Source organism: Vulpes lagopus, chromosome 1 (genome assembly GCF_018345385.1).
Source record: "Vulpes lagopus strain Blue_001 chromosome 1, ASM1834538v1, whole genome shotgun sequence".
Classification (NCBI taxonomy): domain Eukaryota; kingdom Metazoa; phylum Chordata; class Mammalia; order Carnivora; family Canidae; genus Vulpes; species Vulpes lagopus.
The window spans coordinates 18,782,435-18,797,253 of NC_054824.1; the positions used below are offsets into that span (position 1 = coordinate 18,782,435).

The following is a 14,819-nucleotide window of genomic DNA, read 5'->3' on the forward strand; positions in this document are numbered from 1 at the left end:
GTGCAAGCCCCTTCCTCCCTAAAATAAATAAATCTTTAACAAATAATAAGTGTTGGAGAGGATGTAGAGACAAGGGAACACTTGTGCACTATTGATGGGAATATAAATTGATGAGGCCACTATAGAAAACTTTATGGAAGTTTTTTAAAAAATTAAAAATAAAACTACCATATGATCCAGTAATCCCCTTTCTGGTATTTATCCAAAGGAAACAAAAACAAGCTTGAAAAAATACCTATGCTTACTGTATCCGTACAACATGCTTCAGAGACATTACGGGTTTGGTTCCAGACCATCATAATAAAATGAATATGGCAAAAAAAAAAAAGTGAGCCAAATGATTTTTTTTGGTTTCCCAGTGCATAAAAAAGTTATGCTTACACTACACCGTAGTCTAAGTTTACAATGGTATTAGGTCTAAAAAAACAATGTATGTGTCTTAATTAAAAAATATTTTAATGCTAAAAAGCACTAGCTATCATTTGATCTTTCAACAAGTCATAATCACTCATCGCAAATCACCTTAACCAATATAATGAAAAAAGTTTGTAATACTGTGAGAATTACCAAAATGTGATGCAAAACATGAAGCAAATACTGTTGGAATATAGTGCTGATATATATATGCTATATGCAGCCTTGCCACAAAATGTCAATTTTTTAAAAAAATATAGTATCTGCAAAGCACAAAAAGCTAAGCACCACAAACAAGGTGTGCCTATATTTACAACAGTCAAGAAATGAAAATAACCTAAATGTCCATTAATGAAGAAAATTTATATAGACAAGGTGAACATTATTTTACTACAAAAAGAAGGAAATCTTGTCATTTGCTACAACGTAGATGGACCTTGAGTTCATTATGCTACAAATAAGTCTGTCAGATAAAGACAGATATCGTATGATCTCACTTAAATGTAGAATTAAAAACAAAAACAAAACAACAACAACCTCATAGATACAGAGAACAGATGTTCTGAGGTGAGAGGGGGGAGAGGGTGAAAACTTCTGGAAGACAACACGGGTGGTAAACTCCTTCACACAGGTCTTAGTGATGGTTTTTTGGATCTGACACCATAAAGTAAAGACAAAAGCAAAAATAAACAGTGGGATTACATCAAACTAAAAAGCTTCTGCACAGCAAAGTGAAAGGCAAATAGCAAACGGGAGAACATATTTACATAGTACATAGTGAAGATGGTTAAAAGGTACAGATTTCCAGTCATAAAATAAAAATATACCTAGGTATATAATGTATAGCATGGTGACTATAATTAACATGGTATTATACATTTAAAAGCCAATAAGAATAGATCTTAAAAATTTGTATCACAAGAAAAAATAATTTGTAAAAATGTGATGATGAATGTCAACTAGGTTTTTGTGATGATCCTTTCACAAAATAAACATATCAAATCATTATGTTGAACACCTGAAACTAAATATGTCATATGCCAATGATATCTCAATAAAAATATAAAATTAAATACCTTCAGATTATATTTATGAGCTTTATCCAAAATAGTTGGTACCAAGTCATCAGTATTTTCTCCATTCTCATCATTTGTACCAGGTGGGTACCAAGATAGGGCTAGTACACCTAATAGAAAAGGCCAAAAAGAAAAATAAATATAGGAACAGGAGTAACTAGAGTTATTCTAAAAAAGTTTTTAAAAAGGTAGAATAAAGATCAAATTGTTAATAATAGAAAAGAAATACATTATCATATGAGTTGTTGTTTTCTTACTTAGATACTATGTATGGTTATTTACTTTATATAGTCATATTTGTGAATTTTTTATCAGATATGAATATATTTTAGTTAATAGGTTTTACTTTCCAGAATAAGTTTAGGTTTACAGAAAAATTACACAGAAAGTAGTTTCCATATATTCTCCTCCTACACCCCTCTCCAACTCACATACAGGGTTCCTGTTATTAATATCTTGCAGTAATGTAGTATATTTGCCACACTTGAACCAATATTGATACATTATTAAGCAAAGTCCACAATTTACATTAGGGTTCACTCTTTATGATGTACAGTTGTATGGCTTCTGACAAAAGCATATGTGCCCACGATTATAGTATTATGCACAATAGTTTTACCAACCTCAGAATCCTTTGGCATTCATCTATTCATCCCTCCTTCCTCTCCCTCTCAATTCCCTGGATAATAACTGATCTTTTCAGTATCTCTACTGCTTTGTCTTTTCCACAAGGTTACATAGGTGGAATCACACAGTAACTCTTTCGGTCAGCCATCTTAATTAAGGTTCATTTATGTCTTTTTATGAATTTATAGAGCATTCTTTTTACTGCTGCATAATATCTCATTGCACAAATGTACCACAGTTTATCCATTTACATACTGGAAGATACTATGGATACTTACCATTTGGCGCAATTATGAAAATTCAAGGAAAAAATTAGTTTCTCCTTGTATTACTTACTTACTTTTGAAATGATATATTACAAAATAAGTTTTAGAAACATAAGCCTGCAAAAAAAAAAAAAACCACTAACTTTGAAGGAATATTGGAAATCAACTAATTCAAAGCCTCACTAATATATAAAGAAATGAGAGGCCATTAATAAAATGCTACTTATTTCTAAATCATTCAAAATACTCTTCAAGGCATGGAGATAAATACAATAGTACCAAAAGAGAAGCATGTGGAAATACAGAAGTGCAAGGTTAGAAACTGGCAGAGAACTAAATTATAAGCCTTAAACTTTATAGTAGAACCACAATGTACAGAGCAGCCCCATCTAGAGAAATAAAACAGAACTGTCATCAAAGTTTACAGAAAGAGATGTCTGTATCATCTATCCACTCTGAAAATAAAAATAGCAATAAGAACACAAGAAGTAGAAAAAAAATCTATAATACATCAGATGCTTTAGGGAAGCTTATGGCTAGCCACGAAGGGAGTCCACCATATAGAGAAAAATGCTGGTAAGAAAGTGTCTGGAAACAATGGATCAAACATCTAAGCTGCCTACTAGCCTAGCTTATAAAAAGAACACTATCAGTGAAAAGTCACAATCAAAATATTCTCAACATAGAACTTATGAAAAAATCCTGCAAGAAATAAATGAAGAAAACAAAGTTGAGACAAAATAGTAAAGGAAGAATATACAAAAGAAAGAAAATGCCGTGAAGCCTAGGAAAATTGTAGGCATAGCATTCTTCCATGAAATACAAAAGATTCCTGTTTCTAATAATAGATTAGGCTACACAGAACATTTCCAAAGAAAAAACTTATTAAATAAAATGTGGATTACAAAAATCTTAAAGAGGTGGAGAGTAAGGAATTACTTGTCCAAACTGAGGCAAAATCATGAAGAAGAGAAGTAAATGAGCAAGGAAATCAGTCTGCCCAAAAGAGTTGGCAGAAGTAAACCAATCCTCAAAATTGTGGATTAAGTCCCAGTTTGAAAACACTTGGGAAATTCTCTAGCTTTAAAGTGACGAGTATTTTCTACTGTATTGAACAGCACAGATATAGAACATTTTCATTATCAAGAAAGTTCTATTGGACAGCATTGCTAGATTATTGATTCTCCTAATACTCTAACCATTTCATTCTTCTCTACTGATTTTTCTTCCTCATTTTCCTCGTTGAAGTTATATACTAAGGCTTGAGAAGAATGTTCTTTGTTCCTCATTTTCTTTCAGATTTTTATTGTATCAAATTATCCTTTCCATATGTCTAATTCTATCCCCATACTGTGTTCCACAGTCTAAATTATCTTTGTACAGTGTCTCTTGGACTATATGACTCATGAGTTCTGAGTAAGTAATGGCCTGTGAAATAACCCAATGATGATGGTCCTCCTCATGAGGAGGGTTGGACCACTTACAGAGGTAACGAATCATCACAGCAACCAGAAAACTTTCTCTAAACACATAAACTAAGTATCATTTACAAATATGATTACTGTGTCTTTCTACTATTTCAACTGTTTAGTGAAAATAGATATTCTTTGAGGTCTATTCCTAGAATATTAGCAGTTTGTTTTTTATTTTTTTAAGATTTATCTATTTGAGAGACAGAGTGTGTGCCAAGCAGGGGGTGGGGCAGAGGGAGATAATTTTCAAGCAGACTCCCTACTGAGCCCAGAGCCTGATGTGGGGCTTGATCTCATGACCTTTGAGATCGCAACCAGAACTGAAACCAAAAGTCAGACACTTAACCAACTGAGCCGCCCAGGCACCCCTAGCATTTTATTAAATACAGATGTCCTATTGATTATGTTGTTCCTCCATAGCACATACCACAGGGCCTTCAATATAAATGAAACCCAATTATGTTTTCTTCCAATGTAGTCAAATAATGAATCTAGACAGATAATAGTTAAGAACACAAGACATGAAATCAGACCTAGAGAATCAAGTTCCCATTCCATTATTTGATAGGTATTTTTTATTTTACTTAAATTTCCATTTGTAAAATGGATATAAGTTCAGTTCATTCTCTAAAAGTATGTTTTAAAAAGTACAGAGAATGAATTAATAGAATAAGACCCCCACATAATTACAAGGAAATAAAAAGACAATGACAAATAAAGTAGGATGCATTTAACTCCGCAAAGTTTATAATAGCTTCTCATATAATTTATTGTTTCTTTCTAACATATCAAACGTTATTCCAAACTAAAGATTTAGAAGAAAGGCAAGCCCAGTTCTAGACATGAATACTATTGTCACTATATAAGATAACCTATGTTCAACAAAAAGCACAAAGCATATAAAAAAGCAAGAAAAAAATAACTGTCAAGAGCCAAAGCAGTCAAAAGAACTAGACTAAGATATGAAACAGAAATAATTAAACAATGAGTATAAAATTATTATGATTAAAACATTAAAAGGTCTAATGGGAAAGAGAGCCATCATATGTAGATCAGCTGAGATGAAAACTAAGAATCAAATAGAAATTCAGGCAAGATACACAGGATGATCCCAAACTCACCTCCTCCCATGGACACACCTCTAAGATTATAGCCACATATATGTAACTAGCTCTGAAAATAATCTGAAGACTGGCAGAGAAGACTTTCCACAGTTAAATCACAGACAGGTAGTCACATCAAAAAGGATAGAAGAGGTGGAGGCACAATTAAGAATCAAAACGCCAGGTGAGATTAACCACAAACAGGACTTATACCACAACTAAAGAAAAGGAAGAGGATTAAACCCTACACCAGCATGCAGGGCACTGGGGAATGCACTGGGAAGATGAGTTCCCATAACATCAAGCCTTGAAAACCAATGGGACTTAACTTGAAGAGCTTTATATCAGCAAGACTTAACTTAGCATACTTTAAAAATGAGCTGGGATTAACTTCAACAGGGTCAGATAACAATAGGGAACAGAGTCCTGCCTTTAAAAATCCATCATAATTATTAATTCAACCAGAGACACAGCACAACAGCAGTCTGAAAAGTGCCTGGGGTATACATGAAGGAGATTTATTCAGTAATCTTAGAACATATGCCAGGGGGAGGGGGCGGGGGGGGGGGGGGGAAATCATCAGAAGACTTCTTTAGAAACAAAAGTATTGGTAAGGTGTCATTTCTCTCGCCCTCTCCCATCCTAGGTAGTTGGACACTTGCAGGAGCCAGTACTAACACTCTCTACCTATCTTGCTAGTACTATGTGCTCTGTCCCCACATTCACCTGCAGACCTGACCATCCAACCCTCCTGCCGCCCTGTCAGGCATTCCACCAAAGTGGTTCCTGCCCCACCATAACCCGCAAGCAACCCCAGCAGGGACCAGCATCACTCAAAAGTGATTCCTGCCCTGGGGAAAGGGGAAGATAATCCTACACACTAGAATGCCCAAAGTTCCAGCATCAAAGCCTCTTTACTGGCTGAACAGAAAGAAGGTTTGCTGTTTGGTATCCCACAGCTGTGGCAGAAAGGCTAAGGGCAAACAGCCTGATTGCTGACCCTACCCACCTACTAGCCTGCCAAGGCCTCAAATAGACTTCTCAATTGCACAAACTGCCTAGTGTGCCTACAATGGGTCACTGCAGTTGGCTGAGCTGAACACAAAAGCAGTTCCACCACAACATTAGGGCACACACCGCCTACAGAGGAGACACCCCACGTGTACCTGTTTCTGGTGACCAGGGAGGATTGACAGGGTACCACAGGACCTCTTCTACAGGTCATTACTTTTTAAAAAGCAGGAGACATAAATGATCTCCCTAATATATGGACACAAACACAGAGTTAGACAAAATGAGGACATGGGGAAATATGTCCCAAATGAAACAAATCATAGCAAAAGAATTAAATGAAACTGAGATAAGCAAATATGCCTGACAGACAATTCAAAGTAATGATTATGAAGATAGTCACTGGACTTGAAAATAGAATGAATGACCTCAGAACTTCAACAAAGAAATGCCAAAGAAGAGCCAGTCAGAGATAAAGAACTCAATTGCTTAGATTATGAAACAAAACCAAAAACCAGAGGTAATCCACAGAAGATTAGAGGATGTAGAAGAACAGATCAGTGATCTGGAAGACAGGGTAATGGGAGGAAGCATCCAAGCTGAACAGCAAAGAGAGAAAGAGGTTAATGAAAAGAAGAGGAGGAAGAGGACGAGGAGGAGGAGAAGGAGGAGAAGGAGGAAGAGGAGTAGTAGCAGGAGGAGGAGGAGGAGGAGAAGAAGAAAGGAAAGAAAGAAAGAAAGAAAGAAAGAAAGAAAGAAAGAAAGAAAGAAAGAAAGAAAGAAAAGGAAGAAGAGGAAGAAGAGGAGAAGATGATTAAGGAAACTCATCACCAAGTGTAGTAACATCCACATTATAGGGAAAACATAAAAAGGAAAGAGAGAAGGCAGGAGAAAATCTGCAAAAGTAAAGCTGAAAACTTCTCATCTGGGGAAGGAAACGGACATCAGATCCAGGAAGCACACATAGGCACCAACAAGATGAACTCCAGGTCCACACTAAGACACATAGTAAGTAAAATGGCAAAACATAACGATAAAAAGAATTTTAAAATCAGCAAGAGAAAAGAAAAAGTTATATACAAGGAAAACTCCCTAAGGCTATTAGCTGATTTCTCAGCAGAAACTGTAAAGGTCAGAAGAAAGTGGCATGATATATTCAAAAGTGGCATGAAAGGGGTGGGGGGGGGAACAAAACAAAACAAAACATAAAATTTGCTACCAAGAATGCCCAGCAAGTTTATCATTCAGAATAGAAAAAGAGGTAGTGGGATGCCTGAGTGGCTCAGTGATGGAGCACCTGCCTTTGGCTCAGGTCATGATCCTGGGATTGAGTCCTGCATCGGGCTCCCCAAGGGAGCCTACTTCTCCCTCTGTCTATGTCTCTGCTTCTCTCTCTCTGTCTCTGATGAGTAAGTAAAATCTTGAAAAAAAAAAAAAGAAAAAGAAGAAGAAAAAGAAAAAGAAAAAAAAAAAGAAAAAGAAAAAGAAAAAGAAAAAGGAAAAGGAAAAGGAAAAGAAGTAGCTTCCCAAACAAAAGTTAAAGGAGTTCATCACCACTAAACCAGCCTTACATGATAAACAGAATTCTTCATATCAAAAGAAACCATAAGTACAAGTAATAAAATTATAAAAGAAAAAAATTCACAGGTAAAAGCACACATACTGTAATGGAAGTAAATGAATTACTTATAAAGCCAGTATGGAAGTTAAGACACAAAAGCAGTAAGATCAATTATACCTACAAAAATCACCTGAAGCATATACAAACTAAAAAGACATAATGTATATATATTTAGTACTATTCAGAATGTGTTTGAACTTAAGCAATCATGAACCAAGACTCGTATGCACATTATATATAAATTAATGGAAAACAAAAATCAAAAACCTATACATGGATACACAGAGACACACACACAGAATCCAAGCATAACATTAAATAAAACCATCAAACCAAATTAAAAGAATGATACAGAGAAAAGCTAAAACAACCAAAAAAGCATTAAGTACATACCTATCAATATTAAATATAAATGGACTAAATGCTTAAAAGACACAGGGCTACTGAATGGCTAACAAAACAAGACCCATCTATATCCTGCCCAAAAAACATTCACTTCAGACCTAAAGATACACACATACTGAAAAGAAGGAGACCTGGAAAACCTACACCATCCAACAACAACAACAAACTTTGTTATCAATACTAATGGGACAGAATAAACTTTAAAACAAAGACTGTAGCAAGAGACAAAAAAGGGCATTACATAATAATAAAGGGGTCAATCCAACAAGAAGATATAACAATTGTACATATCTATACACCCAAAATAGAAACACCTAAATATATAAAGCAACCATTGACAGCAATGGAGAAATTGACAGTATTATAATAATAGTAGAGGTGTTTATACCCCACTTACATCAATGGAAAGACAATCCAGAAAGAAAAATCACCAAGGAAAAAGTAGCTCCGAATGACACATTAGATCAGATGGAAATTAAAAGATGTATTCAGAACATTCTATTCAAAAACAGAAAAATATACATTCTTTCCAAATGCACATCGAACATTCTCCAAGACATATCATATGTTAGGACACAAAACAAGTGTCAATAAATTTAAGAAGATTAAGATCATATATAGGATCTTTTCACCATGATAATGTGAAACTAGAAGTCAATTACAAGAAAAAAATCTGTAAAGATCATAAATACAGGAAGGCCAAACAACATGCTACTAAGCAGTAAGTCAATCATGAAATCAAAGAGGAAATTAAAAAGCACTTAGAGATAATGAAAATGAAAATATACTATCCAAAATCTTTGGGACACAGAAAAAGTAGTTCAGCTCTAAGAGAGAAGTTATGGCAATACAGGCCTGTCTCAAGAAACAAGAAAAATTTCAAATTACCAAGCCCAGGCCTAAGAGAGCTAGAAAAAGAACAAACATAGCCCAAAGACAATAATAAAGTTCAGAGCAGAAACAGAGATAGATAGATAGATAGATAGATAGATAAGTAAATAAATAAATACCACCAAACAGAAAAAAGAAAAAAAGATCAATGAAATCAGGAACTGCTTCCTTGAAAGGAAAAACAAAATTGATAAAATTTTGGCCAGATTCATCAAGGAAAAAAAAAAAAAAAAGAGGACTCAAATAAATAAAATCAGAAATGAAGGAGAAATAACCGCCAATACCACAGAAATGTAAAGATTTATAAAAGAATATAATGAAAAAAATATGTTTCAACAAATTGGTGCAACAGGCAGCTTGGTGGCTCAGTGGGTTAAGTACCCAAATTGATTTTGGTACAGGTCATATCAGGGTCATGAGATTAAGTCCCATTTGGGGTTCTGCACTGGGTATGGGGCCTGCTTAAGATTCTTCCTTACCTCTCCCCTTCCCCACCACTTGCACATCCATAAAATTGGGATAGCCTAGGAGAAAAGGATTAATTCCTAGAAACACATCATCTTCCAAAACTGAATCAGGACGAAATAGAAAATTTGAATAGGCCAATGACTAGTAATAAAATTGAACTGGTTATAAAAAAGCTCCCAACAAATAAATGTTCAAACCCAACAGATTTACAAGTGAATTCTACCAAACATTTCAAGAAGAGTTAATGTTTACTCTTATCAAACTATTCCCAAAAACAGAAGGAAAATTAACAAATTAATTCTATGAGGCCATCATTAGACTGATACCAAAACTAGACAAAGACAATACATGGAAAGAAAACTGGAAACCAGTATTTCTGATTAACATGTAGATATAAAATCCTCAACAAAATACCAGCAAACAGAATTCAACAATATACTAAAAGGATCATTCACCACAATCAAGTAGGATTATTCTAGGGATGCAAGGGTGTTTCAATATGTGCAAAACAATCAATGTGATATATCACAGTAACAAGAGAAAGGATAAAAACCATATGATAAGCTCAATCGATGCAAAAATAGCAAATGACATAAACATACACCCATTTGTGATAAAGACTCTCAACAAAATGGGTTTTGAGGTAACATTATTCAAGATAATAAAAATCACATTAGTAAAACCCCACAATTAACACCACAGTCAATGGTGAAAGATTCAAAGTGTGTCCTTTTTCAGGAATGAAGCAAGGATGTCCACTCTCACTATCTTTATTCAATATAGTACTGAAGTCCTAATTGCAGTAATCAGACAAGAAATACAAGGTATCCAAATTGGTAAAGAAGTAAAATTGTCACTATTTGCAAATGACATGATACTATATATAGAACACCCTAAAGACTCCACCAAAAAACTACTAAGAACTGATCAATGAATTCAGTAAAGTTGCAAGATACAAAATTAATAAAAAGAAATCTGTTGCATTATCTATACATTACTGACAAAGTAGAAGAGAAATAAAGAAAACAGCTTCATTCATAATCACACCAAAAATAATAAAATATCTGAGAATAAACTTAATAAAGAAGTTAAAAAAATTATACTCTGAAAACTATAAAACACTGATGAAAAAAATTAAAGAACACTAATAAATGGAAAAATGTTCCATATTCATGGTTTGCAAAAATACTGTTGAAATGTCCATATTAACAAAAGTAATCTATAGACTCAATGCAAGCTCTATCAAAATACCAAAGCACTTTTCACAGAACTGAAACAAATAATCCTAAAATTTGTATAGAACCACTAGACCTCAGTCAAAGCAATCCTGTGAAAGAAGAATAAAGTTGGGTCACCTAGGTGGCTCAGTCAAGTGTCTGCCTTTGGCTCAGATCATGATCTCAGGGCCCTGGGAGTCCCGCATTAGGCTCTCTGCTCAGCGGGAAGTTGGCTTCTCCTCTTTCTCTGCCTCTGCCTCTGTGATCTCTCTCTCTCTCTCTCTAATAAGTAATTTTTTTTTTTTAAAGGAGTAAAGTTGAAGGTATCACAATCCCAGATTTCAAGGTATACTACACAAAGCTGTAGTAATCAAAACCGTATTGTATTGGATAAAAAATAAGATACATAAATCAACGGAACAGAACAGAGGGCTCAGAACTAAACCCACAGTCAATTAGTCTATAACAAAGGAAACAAGGATATACAATCGGATAAAGATAGACTTGTCAATAAAGTGTCCTGGTAAAGCTAGACAGCTACATGCAAAGAAGTGAAACTGAACAACTTTCTCCCAATATACAAAAAAATAAACTCAAAAGGGATTAAAGACCTAAGTGTGAGACCTGCAACTCAATATCTCCCTAGAAGAAAATAGTAATGTCTTTTGACAATGGTCTTAGCAAAATTTTCCTAGTTTTGTCTCATTTGGCAAGGGAAACAAAAGCAAAAATAAACTATTGGGACTATCCCAAAATAAAAAGCTTTGCCCAGCAAAGGAATCCATGAACAAAATGAAAAGGCAACCTACTGAATGGGAGAAGATATCTATAAATCATACGTCATATCATATAACTTAACACCAGTATCACCAATAAAAAAAGAAAAAACAAAAAATAATTTGATTTAAAAATGGGCAGAAGTCTTGAATATTTTTTCCAAAGAGGACATACAGATGACCAATAATCACATGAAAAGATGTTCAACACCACTAATCATCAGGGAAATGCAAATCAAAACCAAAATGAAATATTATCTTGTATCTGTCAGTATGGCTAGAATAAAAAAGACAGCAAATAACAAGTCTTGGCAAGAATATGGGAAAAAAGAAACCCTTATACAATGTTGGAAGGATTGTAAATAGGTGCAGCCACTGTGCAAAAAACAGTATAGAGGTTCCTCAAAAAATTAAAAATAGAAATACCTTATGATCGGGGGCACCAGGTGGTTAAGTGTCTGCCTTTGGCTCAGGTCACGATCTCAGGGTCCTGAGATCAAGCCCCACATTGGGATCCCTGCTCAGTGGGGAGTCTGTTCTCCCTCTCCCTGTCTCCTCTCTACATTCATGCATTCTCACACTCTCACACAGATAAAGAGATGATAGATGATAGATAGATAGATAGATAGATAGATAGATCTTGAAAGAATTCAGAAAGGAAAGAAGAAAAAGACCTTATGATCCAGTAATTCTACTACTGGAAATGAAAACACTTATTTTTTTCTACAGAAAATGAAAACACTAATTCAAAAAGATATATGCACCATTATTTACAATAGCCAAAATATAGAGGCAGACCAAGTATCCTTCCATAGATGAATTGCTAAAGATGATGTGGTGTGTGTATATACATGTATATATGTACACACACACAATGGAATATTACTTAGCCATAAAAAGAATGAAGCCTTGCCATTTGAAAAACATAGATGGACCCAGAGCATATTAAGTGAAATAAGTCAGGGACACAAATATCATGGTATTTCATTTATATGTGGAACCTAAAAAATAAAACAAACAAACAACAAAGCAGAAACAGACCCATAAATATGAAGAACAAATTGGTAGCTGCCTGAAGGGAGAACGGTGGGGGGATGGGTGAAATGGATAAAGGATATTAAGAAGTACAAACTTACAGTTAAGGAATAAATAAGTCAGAGAGATGAAAGGTATAGCATAGGGAATGTCATCAATAATATTGTAATAACACTGTATGGTGACAGATGGTGACTACACTTATAGTAGCACTAAGCCACATATGTTGAACAAGTATGTTGAGCACTTGATATTAATACAACACTGTATGTCAGTTGTACCTCAATAAAAAGAATAAGAAATTTGGGTATGAAAAACATGTTAAAAGATGAAGAATACCTTCAACAGACTTATGAACAGACTGAACAGAGCTAAGGAGAGTAAATTCAAGCAAGTCACAAAAATTATAATAATTAAAACATAATAATAAAGTTTAAAACAAAACATTAAACATTTCTAGGATAAACATCAACATTCTACCATTCATCTCATTGAAAACTCTGAAGAGGCAGAAGGTATACACGTCAAAGTAATTGCTAAGAATTATCTAAAGCAGATGACAGACAAAACGACAAATTCAAGAAGCTCAGAATACCCAGGATAAATACCAAAACCAACATATACAAATATCTTTAAACTGCTAAAAATCAAAAACGAAGAAAAAAACATTTTAAGTCAATGCAAAAAGACAGAAACATTCAGAAAAGTAAAGATATGAAAAGATTTGTAAAAATTATAGTATACTTATCAGAAACCAGGATCGAAGATAATAGAGTAACATTTTTAAAGTTCCATAAGAACACAGAAACCTCTAAAATCTGCCCACTGAGAATTCTATAGCAGAGGAAACATCATTCAAAACAAAGAATATAAACAACACTTGAAAGAATTCATCACAAGCAGATTAGTATTATAAGAACACTGGAAATATAAAAGATAAAATTAACATTTGTCTTTTAATTATTTATAAGATGAATGATTGTTTATTTTACTTTTTTTTTTGAATAATTGTTTAAAGCTGTCATCAACAAACTATGGCACACGAGCCAAATCTTCTCCTCTGTAAGTTTTCTATACATTTGTTTACATATGGCCACTTTTACATTTAATGGCTGAGTTGGGTAGTTGTAATAGACAATGTGGCCTACAAAACCAAAAATATGGCTGGTCCTTTAAAGAAGATGTTAGCCAACCTCTGATCTATAAGAAAAAGAGTAATAATGTACAGTGTCTTATGTCTTATGTGACAGTTATGACAATAGCAAACGATATGGGATGGAAAAATCTGGAATATATTGTGATGAGGTCCTTATACTATATGCAAAGTATGTATTATTTGTAAGTGGACTGATCACATAAAGGTGTACTTGGTAAACCTTATGTCAACAACTAAAAAAAGAAAAAAGAAGCAAATAGTGAAGAGTATATGAATCATAAAAATTATTCAATTAATCCAAAGAACACAGAAAAAAGAGGGGAACAAAGAAATTGAATAAATAGGGAGTGGCAAATGACACACTGCAATCCATCTAATCCTGTAACAATCACACTGAGTACAAACAGTCTAAGCATACCATTTTAAGGACAAAATTTTCAAATTGGTTTAAAAAAAGCAAGACCTGATCAGACTGATTTCCTTGAACACAACTTAAGTATGAAGACATAGATGGGTTAAGAAAGAACAAAAAAAAAAGATTTACCAGGTAAACACTAATTAAAGAGAGCTTGAGTTGTTATATTAACATCAAAGAAGACCTTAGAACAAAGAATATTTCCGGCACTAATAAGGGATATTTCAGAGAGGCATGGGTGGTTCAGCAGTTACGTGTCTACCTTCAGGTAGACTTCAGCTCAGGGCGTGATCCTGGAGTCCTGAGACCGAGTCCCATATAGGGTTCCCTACATGGAGCCTGCTTCTCCCTCTGCCTATGTCTCTGGTTCTCTCTCTCTGTGTCTCCCATGAATAAATAAATAAAATCTTTAAAAAGAAATAAGGGATTCTTCATATTAAAGGACTCCATCCAAATGATATAGCAGTTCTCAATGTTCATGTACTTAACAAAAGACCTTCAGGGGATCCCTGGGTGGCTCAGCGGTTTGGCGCCTGCCTTTGGCCCAGGGCGCGATCCTGGAGACCCAGGATCGAATCCCACATCGGGCTCCCGGTGCATGGAGCCTGCTTCTCCCTCTGCCTGTGTCTCTGCCTCTCTCTCTCTCTCTCTCTATCATGAATAAATAAATAAATTCTTTAAAAAAAAAAAAAAAAAAAAAAGACCTTCAAAATATAGAAAACAAAAAAATGGCAGACCTGGGAGGGGAAACAGATTAAGTCCACAATTACACTTGAAGACATCAACACTGTTTTATCAATAATTGATAGAACAAGTAGACAACTGGCAAGCATAGAAAAGACCTGAACAATACTATCAAGAACTTC

At 34.5% G+C, this 14,819-nt stretch overlaps 1 protein-coding gene across 4 annotated transcripts in view; it reads right to left on the minus strand.

The window, feature by feature from the left end:
- MANEA (mannosidase endo-alpha) overlaps positions 1-14,819 on the minus strand; it is a 64,031-nt gene that overhangs the window by 29,489 nt on the left and 19,723 nt on the right. For all 4 annotated transcript variants that reach the window (XM_041761070.1, XM_041761084.1, XM_041761092.1 and 1 more), the window contains one exon: positions 1,491-1,600. In XM_041761070.1, the coding sequence (XP_041617004.1) occupies positions 1,491-1,600 (110 nt within the window). The remainder of the gene's footprint in view (positions 1-1,490; positions 1,601-14,819) is intronic.